The sequence below is a fragment of the Bison bison genome, unplaced genomic scaffold (genome assembly GCF_000754665.1).
Source record: "Bison bison bison isolate TAMUID 2011002044 unplaced genomic scaffold, Bison_UMD1.0 scf7180017864385, whole genome shotgun sequence".
NCBI lineage: Eukaryota > Metazoa > Chordata > Mammalia > Artiodactyla > Bovidae > Bison > Bison bison.
The window spans coordinates 2,878,778-2,903,511 of NW_011494957.1; the positions used below are offsets into that span (position 1 = coordinate 2,878,778).

Below are 24,734 nucleotides of genomic sequence, written 5' to 3' on the forward strand. Positions count from 1 at the left end.
TTACTGGATCATGCCTGAATAATGGAAATCTGCACAGATAATGGAAAGCCTGTCAATGCAAAATAAATAAATATTAACTTTAATTATACACATGACTTCTGCCAAGACATAATAATGCTTTTCTTCTCTGTATTTTCACCTGCTTTAAAAAAAAAAAAAAAAGGTACATTTTAATTTATTGGTAAACTGCATTTACAACCAGAGTCAATTTTTAAAATATATTTATAAAAATAGTTTATTTTAAAGGCTTTCAATAGGACTTAACATTTTATTTTCAGATATACCAAGAAGATAATCAGTATGGTCAATATATTTTAATCCATGATGAAAGGTGCCCCAGATTATTAAATTGAAGCATACTATTTAATTAGGCAAGGTTCAAAGAATTAATTAAATATTACATAATTGGATTCCCCGCCACAAGTTTAACATTAAATTTTCATAAAGGTTACAATACATATCAACCTAAAACTGAAGGAACTATTTTTTAATTTACAATGCTTTAAAAATCTAGCTCTATAATCTCTTTTTAAAAAATGCTTCCACATATATATGCATGTGTGTACATAAAAGTCCACATTTCTCAGGAATGTATCAGATCAGATCAACCTAATAGTAAGGTCCAAAATGAGCAGAATTACCATCTCCAGAAGAGGAGGGCAGAGGCAGGGGTGGCGGGGGCGGAGGTGGGGGCTAGGGAGTAGGGCAGGGGGATTATCGGGTGAGGGGCCACAGCAGGGGCAGCCCAGCCCATGTTTGCAGAGGCAGGCGGTGGGGGTGGCGGGGGTGGGGGGGAGGGAGGGAGAAGTTATGCATGTCAAACCCTGGAGGAGGGAAGGGATACTGTGGCATCATGGGGCTATCCTGTCTCTGTGGCGCAAATCCTGAAGGGTCCTGAGGGACCATGTGTTCTGCGTTATAAAACTGTGGAGGTGGGGGCCTGCTAGGGCAAGATTGAGGATATCTACCCTGGGAAAATCCTCTTGTGAATTCTCTGTTATGATATCCTTTGGAATGCTCTGAAGCAGAGCTATGAACATTCCAATTGTGATGTACTTCTGCAAAATCTTCACCTTTGAAGGAAAGAGCATAAAGACAAAATTAAAATTAATTTTCATACATCAAAATACAGTGTTTAAAATTTCAGGAATGCCTTAACTTCCAGTATATCTTACAGTCGTTGTAATTTTGTAAGGCTTACAATGATCAACTTTAAATGAATCCTAAAGGTCAGAGGATCAGGAGAAGGAAAGTTTATCAAAACTTTGAGACAATAACCACTTGATTTCAGCCAAATACCACACAGAAAACTGGATACCACTTCCACTCACATGTTCAAAGGTGGTCAAAGAGGCTGAGCAGGGAGCCAGTCAGCACGTCCCCTCAATGACAATGCAGATCACATGGAGAACATAGACTTTTGTCTCTACTGGCAATAACTCCCTAAAAGCCTTCCTCCACTTCCTGCACTTGCAGTGGAGTCAGAGAAAACCCAGGACAGTCAAGACATTCATCACTGCCCAGCATAACAAGGCCAGTCCCAATACTGTCAGGAGCAGTAATGAGGCACTCTTACATTCAGCAGACACAAGAGGAGGCCTGTCTGTGCCCAGGAGTAATGAGACAGCCCCAGGCTCAGATGTCAACTGAAGCTAAAAAGAAAAGCTTAACTCTTATACTCACCTGGACGTAAACAGTAATAATGCAACCTCCTTCCTTTCCCCGAAAGAACAAAACAACGTATTAGGTTGGTGCAAAGGTGACTGTGGTTTTGCATTGTTGAATTTTTGCCATTTCACATTGGAATACATTCTTAAATAAATGTGGTTATGTTACACATCATTAAATGCATATTTCTCACTTTATGTTTTTTCCCTAATGACTTATTATTTGCTGTTTATTTTATATTTATTTTAGACTGGAGAAATGATGTTTGACAAAAAGCAAATACAAGCAATTTTATTCTTCGAGATCAAAATGGGTCATAAAGCAGTAGAGACAACTCACAACATCAGCAATGCATTTGACCCAGCAACTACTAATGGACAGTGCAGTGGTGGTTCAAAGAGTTTTGCAAAGGAGGCTTGAAGATGAAGAGTGCAGTGGCTGGGTATTGGAAGCTGACAATGATTGAGGATCATCAAAGCTGATCCTCTTAACAACTGTATAAGAAGTTGCTAAAGAACTCAGTATCAACCATTTTATGGTCATTTGCCATTTGAAGCAAACTGGAAAGATGAAAAAGCTCAGTAAGTGGCTGCCTCATGAGTTGACTGAAAAAAAAAAGTCGTTGTTCTGAAGTGTTATCTTCTTTAATTCTATGCAGCAACAACAAACCATTTCTCAGTCAGATTGTGACATGTGATGAAAAATGGATTTTACACAACAGCTGGCAATGATCAGCTCAGTGGCTGGACCAAGAAGCTCCAAAGCACTTCCCAAAGCCAAATCTGCACCAAAAAAAGGTCATGGTCACTGTTTGGTGGTCAGCTGTCGGTCTGATCCACTACAACTTTCTGAATCTCAGTGAAACCATTACATCTGAGAAGTATGCTCAACAAATTGATAAGATGCACCCAAAACTGCAATGCCTAAAGCTAGCATTGGTCAACAGAAAGGGCCCAATTGTTCTCCACAATGATGCCTGGCTACACGTCACACAACCAATGCTTCAAAAGTTGAATGAATTGGGCTATGAAGTTTTGCCTCATCTACCATATTCACAAAACCTCTCGCCAACTGAGGACCACTTCTTCAAGTAGCTCGACAACTTTTTGCACAGAAAATGCTTCCACAGCACAAGGCAGAAAATGCTTTCCAAGAATTTGTTGAATCCCAAAGGACAGATTTTTATGTTACAGGCATAAACAAACTTGTTTCTTCTAGTTGGGAAAATGTGTTCATTTTAACAGTTGCAATTTTGACTAATAAAGTTGTGTTAGAGCCTAGTTATAATGATTTAAAATTCACAGTCATAGATTGCACTCTAGTTGTAAAACAACAACAGTAGATTGTGATAATTAAAGACCTAAATGAACCACTGAAAAAGCTATACTCATACAATCAACACTGCAGATAAATGCAAACAGAATTGTAAAACAATTTATAACCACAGGAAGGCAGAAGAAAGACAACAGAGAAATAAAAATTAGAAAGAATACAGAAAAGAGCAGATTTAAGCCCAAACATATCAATAATTACATTAAATATAAATGGTCTAAATATACCAATCAAAACACAGTAGTTGGCAGAGTGGATTAGAAAACAACTATAGTCTGTAAAAAGCTTATTTCAAGTGATAGTCACGTTGAATGTAAGAGAATGGAACAAGCTACAATATGCAATATAACTAATTATAATAAGATCAGATAAAACAGGCTTCAGAATAGGGACATTTTATGATAAAAGGGTCACCTACCAGTTCGGTGCAATTAAAGACAATAGGAAAGGCCTGGAGGGAGGGGAGCCTGGTGGGCTACAGTCATTGGAATTGCAGAGTTGGACATGATCAAGCAACTAACAGTGAAAGTGAAGTCACTCATTCGGGTCCGACTCTCAGCGACCCCATGGACTGTAGCCCACCAGGCTCCTCTATCCATGGGATTTTCCAGGCAAGAGTACTGGAGTGGGGTGCCATTGCCTTCTCCGAACTCCCACCTTAAGAATCTATAAAAACCAAAACAAAATAAACTCAAAGCAAGCAGTAGAAAGTTAATGATAAAGAGTTAAAAGAATGCAAATGCTAATAGAAAAATAATAAATAAAAATCAATAACAAAGAATTGGCTCTGTGAAAGATCAATATAATTTGCTATCTTCTAAGCAAAACTGAAAAAATACAAGCCACAAATGATGAATATCAAAGACATCAAAATGAAGACAATCTTGCAAACCAACTCTACATACATAATTTGACAAATTAGATGAAATGGACCAACTCCTTGAAAAATAAAAGCTACTATAACCTATCCAACATGGAAAAGTAAGTAAACTATTAAGTAAACTGAATTTGTAATTAAGTCTCCCCAAAAAGCTATCTCCAGTCTGAAGTGGTTCACTGGAGATTTTTTTTACCAAATATAAAAAATTAACAGCAAGTCTACATAATGTTTTCAAGTATACCAAAAACAGAAAATCTCAATTCATTTTTATGAAACTACTCTGCTGACAATAAAACCAGTTAAAAATAGTCTGAAAGAAAACTAGACCAATACCTCTCATGAATATAAACATAAAAATCTTTATCAAAATATAAGCAAAATTCAGCAATATTTACAAAGAATTACACGCCATGGTTAACTGGTTTATTCCAGTGATGCTCATTCAATATTCTAAAACCAATGTAATCTACTTTATTAACAAGTTAACGAAGGAGTCATGTGATATTATCAATCAATGCAGAAAAATAATTGTCAAAATTATTATTCGTGATTTCTGAAAAAATGTTTAGGACGACTAGACAGAAGACTAAACAGAAACTTCCTCAACTTGATAAAGAACACCTACAGTAACCCTATACCTAATATTATACTTAATGGTGAAATACTGAATGTTTCCTTCTATGATCAGGAATAAAACATACGTACTGAATATAGTGCCAGATATTACAGCCAATTCAGAACTGAAAGAGAGCTAAAAAAGCATACAGATTGGGAGGGAAAAGACAAACACTATTTCTATTTGCCACTGACATAACTGTCTACATCGAAATCTCAGGAGAAAAACTCTTAGAACTAATGAGTTCAGCAAAGCCACAAGACACAAGCTAAACATACGAACAATAATTATTTCTATATTCTAGAAATGAACACATGAACACAAATTAAAAATGCAATAGCAGTTACAATGATTTCCCCCAAATTGAAATACTCAGGTGTACATATAATAAAAGATGTACAGAACTTACATTCTGTAAACTACATAATGCTGGTGAAAGAAATTTTAAAAAAATCTAAATTAATGGAGATGTATACCATGTTTGTGGAACAGAAGACTCAATCCAGTTAAGACGTCAATTCTCCCCAAACCAATACACAGGTTCAATCCAATTTCTATCAAAATCCAAGTAAGACTTTCTGTCAATATAGGGAAGTTTATTTCAAAAGTCATATGGAAAGGCAAAGGAATTAAAATGGCTAAAAATAATTATGAAAACTTTTAGGAAATAAAAAAGAGAAAATCTTTGGAATGTAAGTCTAGGAAAGGAATTCTCAGACTCCATCAAAGCAAAGCAGATAAATTGGGCTTCATCAAAACAAAAAAATTTCATTCTGCAAAGCTCCTTTATAATGATGAAAACTCAAGCTAAAGAAATGTTAGCAATTAAATATAAACTCTCATAACTCAAGAGTAAAGCAGAAATACAATTAGAAAATGGGCACAATATGAACAAAAAAGCATTGAAGGGATATAGATAGCAAATGAACACATGGAAAGCTGGTCAGTATCACTAGCCATTAGGAAAATCCAAGTTAAAATCACAACTACGTATCATTCACATACTGATTAGAATGGCTAAAATAAAAAATGATGACAATGACAAATGCTTGTGAGAATGCAGACAAACTGGGCAACTCATACACTAGGGATAAGAATGTAAAGTGGTAAAGCCACAGGAAAAACAATATGAAAGACTCTCAAGAAACTAAACATGGAACTACAGTGGGCCCTTAAATTAACACAGGTTTGAACTACATAGGTCCACCTTTAAGCAGATTTTTCTCAATAAAAACATACTATACAATCCATGCTTGGCTGAATCCATGGATGTATAACCATGGGTACAGAGGGCCAACTTTAAGTCATACAGATTTTCAACTGCATGGAAGGGAGGGGGATGTCAGTGCCCCTTACCCCAAAGTTGTTCACTTGTCAACTGTATTATATAACCCAACTGTACTCTTGGACATTTATCCCAGAGAAATGTGAACATTTGTGTTCACATAAAAATCTGTGCACAAATGTATAAAGCAGCTTTATTCATAAAACCCAAAACTGTAAACAACACAAATGCCCTTAAATGGATGAATGGTTAAACCACCTGCGGTATACTCATACCACAGACCACCACCCTGGAATGAAAACATACTTATTATACATACAACAATCTAGATGACTTCCAGAAAAATATGCTCAATAACAAAACCCAACTGATAATTTATATGAACCATTCTTGACAGGACAAAATATATCACAGAAATGGCACACAGATGAGTGCCTGTCGGGAGTTGAGGAAACGGAAGAAGAAAGGAAATGGGTGTGGATATAACAAGGCAACATGAGGACCTTCTTCTGTGACTGCACTGGTGTTAAAAGCTAACAAAACACCTTGATTTTAGCTTAAGCACTATATCATTTAATTCTAAAAATGGAAGCAAACAGGTTTCTTGAAAAAAAAAAAAAAAAGGACTGATAAGCACAAATGATTCTTTTACTTTTTATCCCAAGGGGCCATTTTTTACACCCCCAAGCTTGAAAACTACCCGAGTGTCCCTTGTGCCTCTCCTACCACACCCCACCCCATGCTGTGCGATGCCTCCAATACTGGCAGATGCCAGAAAGTACAAGAAAACCCCTAGATAGCTCCCTCAGTTTTCTTACTGAGCAATTTATACAGATGTAAATGAAGATTAAAAATACTATATACTACACTTAGGAGTGCCAAAGAATGCTCAAACTACCACAGAACTGCACTCATTTCACACATTAGCAAAATAATGCTCAAAATTCTCAAAGCCAGGCTTCAACAGTATGTGAACCATGAACTTCCAGATGTTGAAACTGGATTTAGAAAAGACAGAGGAAACAGAGATCAAATTGCCAACATCCAGTGGATCATCGAAAAAGCAAGAGAGTTCCAGAAAAATATCTACTTCTGCTTTATTGACTATGCCAAAGCCTTTGACTGTGTGGATCACAACAAACTGTGGAAAATTCTTTAAGAGATGGGAATACCAGACCACCTGACCTGTCAAGAAGCAACAGTTAAAACTGGACATGGAACAACAGACTGGTTCCAAATAGGGAAAGGCATACATCAAGGTTGTATACTGTCACCATGCTTATTTAACTTATATGCAAAGTACCTCATGAAAAACGCTGGACTGGACGAAGCACAAGCTGGGAATCAAGATTGCAGGGAGAAATATCAATAAACTCAGATATGCAGATGACACCACCCTTATGGCAGAAAGAAAAGAACTAAAGAGCCTCTTGATGAAAGTGAAAGAGGAGAGTGAAAAAGTTGGCTTAAAGCCCAACATTCAGAAAACTAAGATCATGGCATCCGGTATCATCACTTCATGGCAAATAGATGGGAAAACAGTGGAAACAGTGACACTTTATTTTTTGGGGCTCCAAAATCACTGCATATGGTGACTGCAACCATGAAGTTTAAAAGATGCCTGCTCCTTGGAAGAAAAGCTATGACCAACCTAGACAGCATATTAAAAAGCAGAGACATCCCTTTGCCAACAAAGGTCTGTCTAGTCAAGGCTATGGTTTTTCCAGCAGTCACGTATGGATGTGAGAGTTGCACTATAAAGAAAGGTGAGCACTGAAGAATTGATGCTTTTGAGCTGTGGTATTGGAGAAGACTCTTGAGAGTCCCTTGGACTGCAAGAAGATCCAACCTAAAGGAGATCAGTCCTGAATATTCATTGGAAAGACTGAAGCTAAAGCTGAAACTCCAATACTTTGGCCACCTGATGGGAAAAACTGACTCATTGGAAAAGACCCTAAGGCTGGGAAAGACTGAAGGCAAGAGGAGAAGGGGATGACAGAGGTTGGATGGCATCACCAACTCAATGGAGAAGAGTTTGAGTAAACTCGGAGTTGGTGATGGACAGGGAAGCCTGGTGTGCTGCAGTCCATGGGGTTGCTAATTTGTGATTTGTGATTTTGCTTCAGACACGATTGAGTGACTAGACTGAACTGAATGCTGAGGAGGGCACGGCAACCCACTCTAGTATTCTTTCCTGGAGAATCCTATGTACAGAGGAGCCTAACAGATTCCAGGCCCTGGGGTCGCAAAAGTCGGACACAACAGAAGAGACTTAACATGTATGCACATTTTCTACATTTAACTCACCAGGTTCATTAAATTCAGATCTGAATTTTTTCCGACCTTGAATCTGAGATTTTTTCCTCTGTTTGGCTTCTTTTTCCTTTTCATCATCACTGAAATCCAAGGCCTTACACGAAAAAAATAGATTTATGTCATATGCATTTACCAATCCAATGGTACGTTATCAGAGGTAAAGAGAATAAAGCACTTATTTAAGTGACCCTGAAAGTTAATACATGTACACATGACACAAATCAGAAGGCATAATGCCGTGGCAATGTGAATGCTAAAACAGGATTGCTTCTGATTGCGTAATCCTCTAAGTGGGCATCCACTGACTCACACAGCGTCAGCAAAATCACAAATTAACACAGATCATGAACCTTTAGCACTGCTTGAGAATCTACAATGACCAAAGTTAAATCTATAAATATCAAGAATTTACAAAACTGAGAAACTTCATCAGAACTTATGAGCACATTAAAAAACTCTCTTATAATTGCATTTTTGTTTTATAAAAATGCAAAAGTATAAATTCATGCTATTTTTAAGAATGTATATACTCATTGCTGTAATTTTCATGTTTTAATAAAGACCATATATATCAAGCTACTTTGAAATGTAAAATATTATTGCTGACAAGAAAAAGAACACTCTTTTTAGGAAGGTGAGTATCCTGTAAAAAATGGAGAAGTAGGTAGACTGTAATTATTTTCTACCTCCAAAAGAAAAGTAGCTTATTAAAAGTACCATCAATAAACATCTTCATGTCCCATGTGGTGAATATACTAAACTAAAAAAAAATATTTTAAATGATAATTTTGCCTTTACCAGGTATCAACAAAATTGATAAAAACAGGACACTATAAGGAAAATGATAATCTGATAATAATTAAAATGTGATTGAAAATATTTTTTCTCAAATGACCACAATCTCTAATTGTGAGGTATAAAAGGCGTCAGAGGGAGGGGAGAGCACGCGGGCTGGCAGAAGGCAGTGTGACTAGTGAGCAGTTTCGAGGACATCCTTCAGGTCAGGAATGAGGGATGTATAAGACTGAGTCCTGTCTTCCTTTCTCAAATACTGTGTGAAAAGACACTTACCTCTGGTGGTGGTTCTTGATCATTCTTCCATGATGCATCTGATCCCCTATCCCTAGGGGAACAAACAAAGGTCAAAGGGTCAAAGTACTTATTAAGATTCTGTTAAGTGCTTATAACCTAATAGCATGGAAAATAAAAAAGCAAAAGACCTAAGCTCAATCTTAATTTGCAATATATAAGACAATAAGAGAAAAGAATAAAGGTTCATTTCTCTGTTCTTTATTTAAGAAAATGTGGGAAAAGCACACATATATATTAGGAGTGGAGAATCAGAATGAGAAGTCGACACCACGCTGTGCAGGGCAAAGTGGTTCTGCAATTCTTTAGCAGCTCCAGGTGCTCTGACTCTGACTGATACTTTCGTAATACCTGAGCTCAGCTCATAAACCTCCTTCAGTAAATACCTATCCAAGACCACCATCAGATGTTCAGGTGCCAAGGACACGAAAAGGGAATATGAGGTATTTCCTTATGTAAGACTTTACAGGTTCAACAACAGAGATCACAACATGAAATGCTTCTTCCTCAATTCACCTGAGAATTATCAGTGATCCTCCATGAGTAAGCAAGGCTTGTTCCAAGAGTGACTCTCAGAGCAGAGGGTGAGACAAAGGCATCTAGAGTTTGGGGAGGAGGAGCTGTGAAGATCCGATAGGACACTAACTCTTCTTGGTGAAAAGTTTTATACTCTATGACCAACAAAAGCATGTAGATCTATTATAATTTCTGACAGCTCATTTTTAATTGTATCTGTTTGATCCTGATTTCACAGTTTGACAGTATGTGTTATTCAATTACATTAAAATATTACAAAGTATTAGGAGTAGATGTTGTCCTCATTGCTTGACACCAAATCTCAAAAATAAATGAAACTCCTAGGAATTAATTAATCCATTAATCCATTAAAATCAATTTACAGATGTCAGTGAGCTCACACAACATGAAATCTTTTTTTCTGAGTCTACTCTACTGTTTTAATTTGGAAGTCTGTTGTTATACATAAAGCCTTATCAATGACTTTTTCCATTTTTAATTATTATCTTCTACCCATGCATTTAACATAGCTCCAGGGCTCCTTTTTGCATGGATACCATCTCACGGCCTGAAGTGACCTAAGAATGAAATCTTCTAAAGGCAGAAATGGGAAAAGTTCCCCAACTGGGGCATTACCACAGAAAATCAAAAACTACTAAACAAAAGAACAAGCAAGATTTCCAACAGCACCTTTAACAAGAGTAAGTTCATGGGAAGCTAAGATTAAATTAACCCAACTAAAGGCAGGCAAGCTGGAGATAAGTTCAACTTCTCCACCTCAAAGGAAAGGAGTTCCCTTGACCAACAGAAAAAATGCAGTCTAGAACAGAATGGACTTCATCAGGGGGGGCTTCTGCCGAGTGGGCTCAATTTCCAGATTCTTTAGTTTCTTATTCTTTCTTTGCAAAAAAAGACAAAAAATCTTGTTCTTGCAAATCAGAACAAAGACTGCTTCTAAATCTATCTAAAAACACCTTCAGAAAAATCTCTTCATCCTATCTATTTTAAGCTAAAATAGTTTACCCCTTTAAAGCTAATATATGGAATATCCAAAGCAACAACTTAATATTCAAACAGAACGAAATGCTATTTAAGGCATGATTTTAAAGCATATTAAAATTTTTATAACTTTGCTATATTTAATTCACCTTTCATGTTAATGGTTATTTAGAAAAATTAACCTTACATAGCCTGAAGAACAACTTAAGTTCCTGTAGGTACTTCTGTGTTTTCTTAAACATGAGTTTAACAAATTATCAGGAACAAAATATTCATCTCATTTCAGAGATTTCCAAATATTAAAACTCAGACTGGATTTAATATGTAAGTGGTAAAGAGGCCTTCTCCCAGATGGGACTGGTATCATGGTTTGACAAGCACCGAAGTTACTACTCACGATATCTTCTGCAAAAACAACACTCCTAATGCTTCACCTGTATTTCAAGTTTCCAACTGAAACACAGTTAGAGTTCAAAGGGACTTTTGTGTCAAACTGAGTACAAAATCTTTTCAGATTTAAGATCTCTTCCCCAATCCTTTGCTGTATTTTTCTCCACTCCTAAATGGGCAACATTTTATTGGTTCATATTTATTACATCCTTCCAAAGCATTCAATTTATATTTACAGAAAAAGTTATTCTACTTTAATTCATATGCCACTGGCTTGTGCAAAAATTAATTATGTAATTATAATAACAAATCTGATAAAAATAGCTCTACAGCTAACATCTGGCAACAAATTTATACCTGACAAATATATAGCTCATCAGTGGAAACAAGAAATATCACCAGATACATACCACAGGATATCATACAGCACATTTACAGACAGAATGGAGATCGCTGGTTTGCTTGTTAAGTCAACTCTGTTAATTGCAGCTTGATACATAACACACAAATATGTTCTTCTATAAATTCACAATTTATAAGCAACCTAAAATTTACTCATTTTCTTTTTTTAAGAATTATAAAGTTGCATTAAATAATGAAGCTTATGGATGCAATCCAAAGAAATCTTTCTTTACGATGGAAAAGTTGTAGCACATATATGCACAAAAGTATATAATGGAAAAGATAATGAATTAAAATTCAGAAAATGTATATGGCCCAAATGTGCTCTTACCAGTTGATCCGTCATTTTGGTCAAAAAATACAAATGATCTCTACCTTGTAAAACCTGATAACAACTGTAGCTTTCAGAGATGTTACCAGGAAGACAAATGAGCTCTTGGGAACACAGATATCAGCCTAACTGCAAGAAACTACATCACTAAGAATTACTCCTAAAACACAAACACCAGATAAGCAACGAAGTAACATGCCAATAAAGTACTTACTGTTTAAGCTTCTCTGTGAATATATACTGGGTGAAGTCTTTCATTGATGGAGCAAAATACATAGTGTCCTTTATTTTAATACCTTTATTTTCAATATGCTCTGAAGAATTAAACCGTAATACATAAAATGGATGTGCAACAGGTCCAAATATCTCAAATATCTATAAAAGAGAAGAAACATAAAGTTCTCCTTCGACAGTAAAACAAGGACTTCAAAAGTTCATACTATTGGGACTTCCCTGGCAGTCCAGTGGTTAAGCCTTCACTTTCCAATATAGAGGGTGCAGGTTGAATCCCTGCTTGGGAAATTAAGATCCCACAAGCCTCTTGACCAAAAAAACAAAACATAAAACAGAAACAATACTGCATGTGTGTGATTTTTCAGATTCCAGTCATCTATCAATGGACATGTACGTGGCTTCCACGTGTTGGCCACTGGAAATAGTGCTGCTATGAACTCTGGCATACATGTACCTTTCCAAATTATAGTTTTCTCTGGATATACACTCAGAAATAAGACTGCCGGATCATACACTAACTCTACAGATTTATAAGGAACCTCCATACCACCGTCCATAGTGGCTGCACCAATTTACATTCCCACCAACAGTGAAAGAGAGTTCCTTTTACTCCACACCCTCACCAGGGTTTATTATCTACAGACTTTCTAGTGATGGCCATTCTGACTGGTATGAGGTAATACTTCACTATAGTTTTTTTGTTTTGATTTTTTTTTTTAATTGGAGGCTTCTTATTTCACAATATTGTGGAGGTTTTTGCCGTACGGTCACATGAATCAGCCATGGGTGTACATGTGTTCCCCATCCTGAACCCCCCTTCCATCTCCCTCCCTATCCCATCCCTCAGTGTCATCCCAGTGCACCAGCCCTGAGCACCCTGTCTCACACATTGAACCTGGGCTGGCGATCTGTTTCACTTATGATAATATATATGTTTCAATGCTATTCTCTCAAATCATCCCACCCTCGCCTTCTCCCACAGAGTCCAACAGTCTGTTCTTTACATCTGTATCTCTTTTGTTGTCTCGTATATAGGGTCATCATTCCCATCTTTCTAAATCCCACATATATGCGTTAATATACTATATTGGTGTCTTTCTGACTTACTTCACTCTGTATAATAGGCTCCAGTTTCATCTACCTCATTAAAACTGATTCAAATGCTTTCTTTTTAATAGCTGAGTAATATTCCATTGTGTATATGTTGACCTGAATTTCTCCAATAATTAGAGATATTGAGTATCTTTTCATGTGCCTCTTAGCCATCTGTATGTCTTTAGAAAAATGTCTATTTAGGTCTTCTGCTCATTTTTGATTGGGTTGTTTGATATTGACCTGTATGAGCTATTTGTGTATTTTGGAAATTAATCCCATTGGTAGCATAAATTGCAAATATTTTCTTCCAGTCTACAGGCTTTTTGTTTTGTCTATGGTTTTCTTTAATGTGTAAAAGCTTTTAAGTTTGATCAGGTCCTGTTTGTTTATTTTTGTCTTTCCTTCCATTACTCTAGGAGACAGAGCTAAAAAAAACACTGCTGTGATTTATGTCAAAAAGGGTTCTGCCCATGTTTTCCTTTAAAAGTTTGATCATATCCTGTCTTGTATTTAGGTCTTCAATCCATTCCGACTTTAGCAACATGGTATTAGAGAATGTTCTAATTTCAATCTTTACATATAGCTGTCCAGATTTTCCACCTACTAAAGAGACTGTCTTTTCTTCATTGCCTATTCTTGCCTCTTTCATTGTAAATTAATTGATCATAAGTGCATGAGCTTATTTTCCGGCTTTCTATCCTGTTCCACTGATCTACTGCTCCCTTTTAAAGCCTAAAGTTTTAGTTTTTTTCATGTTAAATATATTTTTCATAATATATAATTTCTGTGGCTATTTAACACTCCTTTATAGATCTAGCAGAATTTAACCTATCTTATATTGTAGAATATTGAGACAAGCTCCCAATTTGTTCAGAAATAACGCCATAATGAACACCTTTATCTGTAAATCTCTGTACTTCAGAATTCCTTAAAACTAGTTCATAAGGGATGGAACTATCAAAGCCAAAAGTATGATTACTACTAAAACTCTTGATGCAAATTATTAAATAACATTCCAAATAATAATTTAAATCAACTGCATTAAAAGTACCTATTTTATTACATCCTCAGTTGCTGATTGACTGAAAAGTCCTCATTTGTTAAAAAGTAAAACAAAAAAACAATAAAAACAACAAACACTCGAACAAATATTCAAAACTAAAGGTAGAGACAATGATCAAGAAATCCAACTTATAGGTGGCATAAGTTGTTAATGTTTTAAAAATTCCCTAATATAAGAATTCAACATTAAAAATGGAATTCATTCATTAATTATCAACAGGAACTAATCGTTTCTAGGATTAAAGTGCAAAAGGCAGAATTTCAAATCTGAAGTTGCCCTCCTTTAAATCAGTGGGAAACAAGGAAGGAGATGGGACGGGGGCAAAAAAAAATCAGACCACCTGCGTTATAAATTGCACTTTGCTCCTTTTTAGCTATTGTGATTTCTGAATAAATCAGGATAATTCTATTTCCTTACAGTTTCAGTGAATTTAAAAAGATACCGAAGATATCTGACACTGTAGCTGATTATTACTGTTACTGAAAAGGAGAGGGAAAAGGAAGAATGTCATAAATAAAAGGAATCATGGAAATAATCAGTTTTAATTCAGTCAGAAAAGCAGGAAGTACGTTTCCCTAGCCTCTTCTCCCTGGTCTCCCCAAGAGGTACAGCAGCATCCCTGTGCTCAAGAGCTCCCCTCCCCAGCCATCTCCACTCACCTCCATTCCTCTCTCTCAACAGCTTCCCAGGCTAAGCCCCTAGACTCTCTCTAGGCCCTTACAAAGGTACCAGCAGTAAATAGGGTTTATTCTGTATTTCAGTACTTCTTCCTCTGAACCAAAAGTACTGAGACCCATACTTGAAACAAAAGTATTAAGCCTAGGTATTTGAAAGAGAAAAGTCAACACCACCCTTCAGGTATTAAAGTCTTTCTTCTCTTCACAAACTTTTTCAAAAATTGCCAAAAAGCATTAGCTCTGGACTCCAATTAATTCTGTCACTGATTGCTTTGCAGTTCTAAGAGACTCATTTATTTTGGTAAATTAGTCTGTCAACCTAAAAAGTAGGCAGTGCAGGGTGGCATGGCCCTCATAAAAGCCAAATCCCTTTCTAATTTGTCAGAATGGAACAGCAGGAAAAGGCACAGAAAAGGGAAAATTATGTGAGTTGCTCTAATAATATAATTCAAAATAAATGCTTTTTTTCAGATTAAACACGAATTAATTCTATTTCTTAAAATAAAAAAGATGTCAACTGTCACTTATCTAGGAAAAAGTAAAGCCCAATAAGTTTTCTCCAGAGACAACATCTGGTTTCTTAATTGTCTGTTATCAACTCAGTACTTATTTACTTAGCCCATATAATCCACAAAGGACTCTAACTATACACAGTGGAATATCCCGAGGTGAATAAAACTCTGCCCCTGCTGCCAGAAAGAGAATACTTGGTTGATATTTATATTCTTCATCTTGGAAGATTTTCTGTCCTCCGATGACCACTCAGAATTATATATCTATTGGGTAAAATGCAGCCATCCATCATGCAGGGTTGTTCCCTGCATGTAAGGATGTTAAAAGGGACCTAATCTTATAACAGTACTAAAGTACATATTCACAATTCTCCAGAAAGTGCTTACAGTGACACTTTACTGGTGTCACCTAAAACTTTTTCCACTTGAAAAGATTCCACTCTCAGCTTCCAAGTGAGGAAGTCAAAGTCTAAAAAGTTTCAAGAGCTACTATTCAAAGGGCCACAAAAAGCAAAAAGGTTTATGAACTATTATGCATTGGAAAGTCTCCTGCACCCAACTGAGTACCTGGAAGAACTGTGTCTTATTCAAAATACAGACCCACTGCCTGGCAAAGAACCTGACAAATGTCAGGAAATAATTCTATACAAAAACAACAACAAATTAAACCAATTTACAGACAGACACAAATTACTGAAGAAAATCAGGAATGTACTAAAATTTGAGAGCTCTAAATTGCTCACATACTTAACTAATAAACTTAAGATACTAAAGTCAGAAAATCCAATCAACAAAGAAACAGGGTAATTAGTAGGAATTGAGTATTGTTTTACAAACCTTTCCTGCTGCCTGTCGATCAGTTTTAAAAATTACAGTCTCCTCATTAACTGGAGGTACGTTAGTCATAGATTCAATTATTACTGAAAATGAAACAAAATAGATTATTTCAAGATTTAATCAGAAGATAATGCAGAATTCAAATCAGAATCTTTAAAGAAGGCTTTAATCTCCACATAATTTAAAATGAAATTTAAGGTGGGATAATATACCTTGGTAACCAACCATTCCTCCTGGATAAACAAGTAGCATAAGGAAATATATTCTACATTATTTTCTTTTATATGAAAGCTAAAATTCTCGGAAAAAAGATTAAAGTACAAAATCTCACAGAAAGCTGGAATTACCCATTAGTCAAAAGTCAACAAAGTCAAGCTGTGTACATTTTCTCAAGCAATTTTTATCCAAAAAATAATAATCACATTTAGTCACATAACTCCTGTTTTAGGTTTCTCACCCTAGAAATCCTTTTCTGAAAAGTACTGATTACATACCAATATATGAAAAAGTTAAAGAATTCACAAAAATATTTTCCTCTGAACAGATGAAGAAAGAAAGATAGAGTTCCCAGTAATGTGACTCCTAGGTGCACTGGGACGACCCTGAGGGGTGGGATGGGAGGGAGGCGGGAGGGGGATTCAGGACAGGGGACACATGTACATCCATGGCTGATTCATGTACATGCATGGCAAAAACCACTACAATATTGTAAAGTAATTACCCTCCAATTAAAATAAATAAATAAAATAAATAAAAAGACAAAAAGCTTATCCCCCCAGTCTAGCACATTCTCTTGTTCTTGTTAAGTGCCACAATGTCAAACTAACAATATACAACAGCAAAACGAAAACAAACACACATATACATTCACACAGATACACATACACACTAGATTCTTAGAAAATTAAAGCTACAACAAAAATACTCCATCACATCATACAGATAATGCCATCTCCACTTGGAATATGAAATATTAGTTGATTATTAAAATCCCTTCAGAAGATGGTGAAGGAATAGGACGGGGAGACCACTTTCTCCCCCACAAATTCATCAAAAGAACATTTAAAAACCAAGTAAATTCCATAAAATAATTTCTGAATGCTGGCAGAGGACATCAGACACCCAGAAAAGCAGCCCACTGTCTTCGAAAGGAGGTAGGAAAAAATATAAAAGACAAAAAAAGAGACAAAAGGGAGGGACGGAGCTCCGTCCTGGCAAGGGAGTCTTAAAAAGAGAAGTTTCCAAACACCAGGAAACACTCTCACTGCCGAGTCTGTTGAGAGATTTGGAAGCACAGACAGCAACATAACAGGGAGGAAAAATAAATAAACAATTAAAACCCACAGATTACAAGCCCAACGGTAACTCCCCCAGCGGAGAAGCAGCAGAGACACCTGCATCTGCCACTAGCAAGCGGGAGCTGGTCACGGAGGCTGCATCGCTTAAAGTAAGGATCTGGCCTGAATGCCCGGAGCACTATCTGAGCGAACTAACTTGGGCTAGCAAATCAGACTGTGGGATAACTATCACGCGAAAAGCCAGCCTTAACCTAAGACACTGCCAGGCCCGTGCACAGAACAAAGGACTGAACAGAGACAGCCGGCTGCAGACCATCCCCCTCCGGTGACAGGCAGCCAGAGCTGGAAGGGGGCAATTGTAGCCCGAGAAAGACATTATCTACAAAACTGTAAGCAGGCTTCTTTGCTAACTAAGACTTCGTGGGGTTCTGAACGGTCAACATCCGTCTGAGAAGGTGCGCTGGTTGTATACCCAGAAAACCGAGCGGCAGGGATGGGAAAGGTGATAAGTCGCAGTGAAGGCGCTGGCCAAAACACCTCATCACCTACCTGAGCTGCTCGGACCTGGGAAGGGCACAAAACGCAGGCTCAACTGAGTCTGCACCTCTGAGGACTACCCAAGCGCCTGAACCTGAGCGGCTTAGACCTGGGAGGTGCATGCAGCCCAGGGCCGGCCTTGGATGGTTCCCAGAGGAGCAACCTAGAGCCTGGGCAGTGTGGGCAGGGAGGGTACATGCGCCATGAGCGGGGGCAGGCCCAGTGTGGCTGAGGCACTGCGAGCACACGCCAGTGTTATTTGTTTGCAGTGTCCCTCCCTCCCCACAGCGCGACTGAACAAGTGAGCCTAAAAAAAAAAAAAAAGTGTTCACCATCGCCCCCTTTGTGTCAGGGCAGAAATCAGACACTGAAGAAACCAGCAAACAGAAGCTAAAACAGAGGGAACCACCTTGGAAGCAACAGGTGCAACAGATTAAAACCCTGTCATTAGTACCGACTACATACGAAGGGACCTATAGATCTTGAGAAATATAAGCCGGACCAAGGAACTAGCCGAAAATGAAATGACCCCACAATACCCACACCACCACCAGAGAAAGTCCTAGATATATTTTTATTATTTTTACAATCATTCTTTTTTTTTTTTAATTTTTAAAAAAATTTTAAGTCCTCTATTACTCCTTTAATTTTCACTTTTATGCTAAAGCTGAAACTCCAGTACTTTGGCCTCCTCACGCGAAGAGTTGACTCATTGGAAAAGACTCTGATGCTCGGAGGGATTGGGGCCAGGAGGAGAAGGGGACGAGAGAGGATGAGATGGCTGGATGGCATCGCTGACTCGATGGGCGTCAGTGTGAGTGAAGTCCGGGAGTTGATGATGGACAGGGAGGCCTGGTGTGCTGCGATTCATGGGGTCGCAAAGAGTCGGACACGACTAAGCGACTGAACTGAACCTACTATTACTTTGCCCAAAAAAAAACAACAAAAAAAAAGTCTCTATTTTTTTAAAAGCAAACTTCATATATATATTTTTTATAATTTTTGTGACTTTGTTTTTTTTTTCTTTTATTAATTTTTTTTCTTCTTTTCTTTAACATTGTATTTTTGAAATTCCGAACTCTATTCTAGATTTTTAATTTTTGCTTTTTGGTATTTGTTATCAATTTTGTACCTATATTTTTTTAAATAATTTTGTGACTTTTTTTTTCTCTTTTTCTTCTTTTCTTTAACATTGTATTTCTGAAATACCACACTATACTCTAGATTTTTAATTTCTGCTTTTTGGTATTTGTTATCAATTTTGTACCTATATTTTTTAATAATTTTTGTGACTTTTTTTTTCTCTTTCTTTTATTAAATTTTTTTCCTCTTTTCTTTAACATTGTATTTTTGAAATCCCAAACTCTACTCTAGATTTTTAATTTTTGTTTTTTGGTATTTGTTATCAATTTTGTACCTATATTTTCTTTATAATTTTTGTGACTGTTTTTTTTTTGTTCTCTTTTTCTTCTTTTCTTTAACATTGTATCTTTGAAATTTCACACTCTACTGTAGATTTTAATTTGCTTTTTGGTATTCGTTATCAATTTTGTAACTTTAAGAACCCAATCTTCAGTACCCATTTTTAAATGGGAGCGAGATTACTGGCTTGACTGCTCTCTCCCCCTCTGGACTCTCCTTTTTCTCCACCAGGTTGCCTGTGTGTCCTGCCTAACCCCTCTCTGATCTACCCAACTCTGTGAATTTCTGTGTTCCAGACGGTGGAGAACACTTAGGGAACTGATTTCTGGCTGGATCTGTCTCTCTCCTTTTCATTCCCCCCTTTTATCCTCCTGGCCACCTCTGTCTCCTTCCTCCCTTCTCTATTCTCTGTATAACTCCGTGAACATCTCAGAGTGGTCCACTTGTGGAGTGCACATAAGGAAGTGATTACTGGCTAGCCTGCTCTCTCCTCTATTGATTCCACCTCACCTCGTTCAGGTCACCTCTAACTCCCTCCTCCCTCTTCTCTTCTCCATGTAACTCTGTGAACATTTCTGGGTGTTCCTCACTGTGGAGAAACTGTTCATCTTTAACTTAGATGTTTTATCAATGGTACTGTATAGAAGGAGAAGTTTTGAGACTATTGTAAAAATAAGACTGAAAACCGGAAGCAGGAGGCTTAAGTCCAAACCCTGACTCCAGGGAACTCCTGACTCCAGGGAACATTAATTGACAGGAGCTCATCAAACACCTCCATACCTACACCAAAACCAAGCACCACCCAAGGGCCAACAAGTTCCAGAGCAAGACATACCACGCAAATTCTCCAGCAACTCAGGAACACAGCCCTGAGCTCCAATATACAGGCTGCCCAAAGTTACTACAAAAACATAGACATCTCATAACTCATTACTCGAAACTTCATTGCACTCCAGAGAGAGGAAATCCAGCTCCACCCACCAGAACACCGACACAAGCTTCCCTAACCAAGAAACCTTGAAGAGCCACCTGTACAAACCCACACACAGCAAGGAAACTCCACAATAAAGAGAACTCCACAAACTGCCAAAATACAGAAAGGACACCACAAACTCAGCAATATAAACAAGACGAAGAGACAGAGGAATATCCAGCAGGTAAAGGAACAGGAAAAATGCCCACCAAACCAAACCAAAGAGGAAGAGATAGGGAATCTACCTGATTAAGAATTCCAAATAATGATAGTGAAAATGATCCAAAATCTTGAAATCAAAATGGAATCATAGATAAATAGCCTGGAGACAAGGATTGAGAAGACGCAAGAAAGGTTTAACAAGGACCTAGAAGAAATAAAATATATAATGAATAATGCAATAAATGAGATCAAAAACACTCTGGAGGCAACAAATAGTAAAATAACAGAGGCAGAAGATAGGATTAGTGAATTAGAAGATAGAATGGTAGAAATAAATGAATTAGAGAAGAAAAAAGAAAAACGAATTAAAAGAAATGAGGACAATTCTCCAGGACAATATTAAACACTACAACATTCGAATCATAGGGGTCCCAGAAGAAGACAAATAGAAAGACCATGAGAAAATACTTGAGGAGATAATAGTTGAAAACTTCCCTAAAATGGGGAAGGAAATAATCACCCAAGTCCAAGACTCCCAGAGAGTCCCAAATAGGATAAACCCAAGGCGAAACACCCCAAGACACATATTAATCAAATTAACAAAGATCAAACACAAAGAACAAATATTAAAACCAGCAAGGGAAAAACAACAAATATCACACAAGGGAATTCCTATAAGGATAACAGCTGATCTTTCAATAGAAACACATGTATACCTGTGGCGAATTCATTTTGATATTTGGCAAAACTAATACAATTATGTAAAGTATAAAAATAAAATAAAAAAAAAAAAGAAACTCTTCAAGCCAGGAGGGAATGGCAAAACATACTTAAAGTGATGAAAAAAAAAAAATCTACAGTCCAGATTACTGTACCCAGCAAGGATCTCATTCAAATATAAAGGAGAAATCAAAAGCTTTACAGACAAGCAAAAGCTGAGAGAATTCAGCACCACCAAACCAGCTCTCCAACAAATACTAAAGGATATTCTCTAGACAGGAAACACAAAAAGGGTGTATAAACTCAAACCCAAAACAATAAGTAAATGGCAACGGGATCATACTTATCAATTATTACCTTAAACGTAAATGGGTTGAATGCCCCAACCAAAGACAAAGACTGGCTGAATGGATACAAAAACAAGACCCCTATATATGTTGTCTACAGGAGACCCACCTCAAAACACGGGACACATACAGACTGAAAGTGAAGGGCTGGAAAAAGATTTTCAATGAAAATAGAGACCAAAAAAAAAGCAGGAGTAGCAATACTCATATCAGATAAAATAGACTTTAAAAGAAAGGCTGTGAAAAGAGACAAAAAGGTCACTACATAATGATCAAAGGATCAATCCAAGAAGAAGATACAACAATCATAAATACATATGCACCCAACATAGGAGCACCGCAATATGTAAGACAAATAAATGCTAACAAGTATGGAAGGGGAAATTAACAATAACACAATAATAGTGGGAGACTTTAATACCCCACTCACACCTCTGGATAGATCAACTAAACAGAAAATTAACAAGGAAACACAAACTTTAAATGATACAATAGACCAGTTAGACTAATTGATATCTATAGGACATTTCACCCCAAAACAATGAATTTCACCTTTTTCTCAAGCGCACACGGAACCTTCTCCAGGATAGATCACATCCTAGGCCATAAACCTAGCCTTGGTAAATTCAAAAAAACTGAAATCATTCCAAGCATCTTTTCTGACCACAATGCAGTAAGATTAGATCTCAATTACATGAGAAAAACTATTAAAATTTCCAACATATGGAGGCTGAACAACACGCTGCTGAATAACCAACAAATCACAGAAGAAATAAAAAAAGAAATCAAAATTTGCATAGAAACAAATGAATATGAAAATACAACATCCCAAAACCCGTGGGACACTGTAAAAGCAGTCCTAAGGGGAAAGTTCATAGCAATACAGGCATACCTCAAGAAACAAGAAAAAAGTCAAATAAATAACCTAACTCTACACCTAAAGCAACCAGAAAAGGAAGAAATGAAGAACCCCTGGGTTAGTAGAAGGAAAGAAATCTTAAAAATTAGGGCAGAAATAAATGCAAAAGAAACAAAAGAGACCATAGCAAAAATCAACAAAGCCAAAAGCTGGTTCTTTGAAAGGATAAATAAAATTGACAAACCATTAGCCAGACTCATCAAGAAACAAAGAGAGAAAAATCAAATCAAGGAAATTAGAAATGAAAATGGACAGATCACAACAGACAACACAGAAATACAAAGGATCATAAGAGACTACTATCAGCAATTATATGCTAATAAATTGAACAATGTGGAAGAAATGGACTAATTCTTAGAAAAGTACAACTTTCCAAAACCGGACCAGGAAGAAATAGAAAATCTTAACAGCACGGAAATCACAACTGAAATCACAATTTCACGGAAATTGAAACTGTAATCAGAAATCTTCCAGCGAACAAAGCCCATGTTCAGACAGCTTCACAGCTGAATTCTACCAAAAATTTAGGGAAGAGCTAACACCTAGCCTACTCAAACTCTTCCAGAAAACTGCAGAGGAAGGTAAACTTCCAAACTCATTCTAAGAGGCCACCATCACCCTAGTACCAAAACCTGACAAAGATGTCACAAATAAAGAAAACTACAGGCCAATATCACTGATGAACATAGATGCAAAAATCCTTAACAAAATTCTAGCAATCAGAATCCAACAACACATTAAAAAGATCATACACCATGACCAAGTGGGCTTTATCCCAGGGATGCAAGGATTCTTCAATATTTGCAAATCAATCAATGTAATATACCACATTAACAAACTGAAAAATAAAAACCATATGATGATCTCAATAGATGCAGAGAAAGCCTTTGACAAAATTCAATATCCATTTATGATAAAAACTCTCCAGAAAGCAGGAATAGAAGGAACATACCTCAACATAATAAAAGCTATATATGACAAACCCACAGCAAACATTATCCTCAAAGGTGAAAAACTGAAAGCATTTCCCCTAAAGTCAGGAACAAGACAAGGGTGCCCACTTTCACCATTACTATTCAACATAGTTTTGGAAATTTTAGCCACAGCAATCAGAACAGAAAAAGAAATAAAAAAATCCAAATTGGAAAAGAAGAAGTAAAACTCTCACTGTTTGCAGATGACATGATCCTCTACATAGAAAACCCTAAAGAATCCACCAGAAAATTACTAGAACTAATCAATGAATATAGTAAAGTTGCAGGATATAAAATTAACATACAGAAATCCCTTGCATTCCAATACACTAATAATGAGAAAATAGAAAGAGAAATTAAGGGAACAGAAATCCCTTGCATTCCTATACACTAATAATGAGAAAACAGAAAGTGAAATTAAGGAAACAATTCCATTCACCATTGCAACGAAAAGAATAAAATACTTAGGAATATATCTACCTAAAGAAACTAAAGACCTATATATAGAAAACTATAAAACACTGGTGAAAGAAATCAAAGAGGATGCTAACAGATGAGAAATATACCATGTTCATGGATTAGAAGAATCAATATAGTGAAAATGAGTATACTACCCAAAGCAATTTATAGATTCAATGCAACCCCTATCAAGCTACCAACGGTATTCTTCACAGAGCTAGAACAAATAATTTCACAATTTGTATGGAAATACAAGAATAGCCAAAGCAATGTTGAGAAAGAAGAATGGAACTGGAGGAATCAATCTGCCTGACTTCAGGCTCTACTACAAAGCCACAGTCATCAAAACAGTATAGTACTGGCACAAAGACAGAAATATAGATCAATGGAACAAAACAGAAAGCCCAGAGGTAAATCCACGCACATATGGACACCTTATCTTTGCCAAAGGAGGCAAGAATATACAATGGATTAAAGACAATCTCTTTAACAAGTGGTGCTGGGAAAACTGGTCAACCACTTGTAAAAGAATGAAACTAGAACACTTTCTAACACCATACACAAAAATAAACTCAAAGTGGATTAAAGATCTAAACCTAAGACTAGAAAGTATAAAACTCCTAGAGGAGAACACAGGCAAAACACTCTCTGACATACATCACAGCAGGATCCTCTATGACC

General features: G+C 36.7%; 1 protein-coding gene across 1 annotated transcript in view; it reads right to left on the bottom strand.

Annotated features, from left to right (window-relative positions):
• Positions 1-214: 214 nt before the first annotated feature.
• NAF1 (nuclear assembly factor 1 ribonucleoprotein) overlaps positions 215-24,734 on the bottom strand; it is a 50,455-nt gene continuing 25,935 nt past the window's right edge. Inside the window, 7 exon segments of the mRNA XM_010858336.1 lie at positions 215-690; positions 692-790; positions 793-1,073; positions 8,089-8,191; positions 9,169-9,220; positions 12,039-12,199; positions 16,243-16,325. Coding sequence (XP_010856638.1) covers positions 610-690; positions 692-790; positions 793-1,073; positions 8,089-8,191; positions 9,169-9,220; positions 12,039-12,199; positions 16,243-16,325 — 860 coding nt within the window. The 3' untranslated portion in view covers positions 215-609.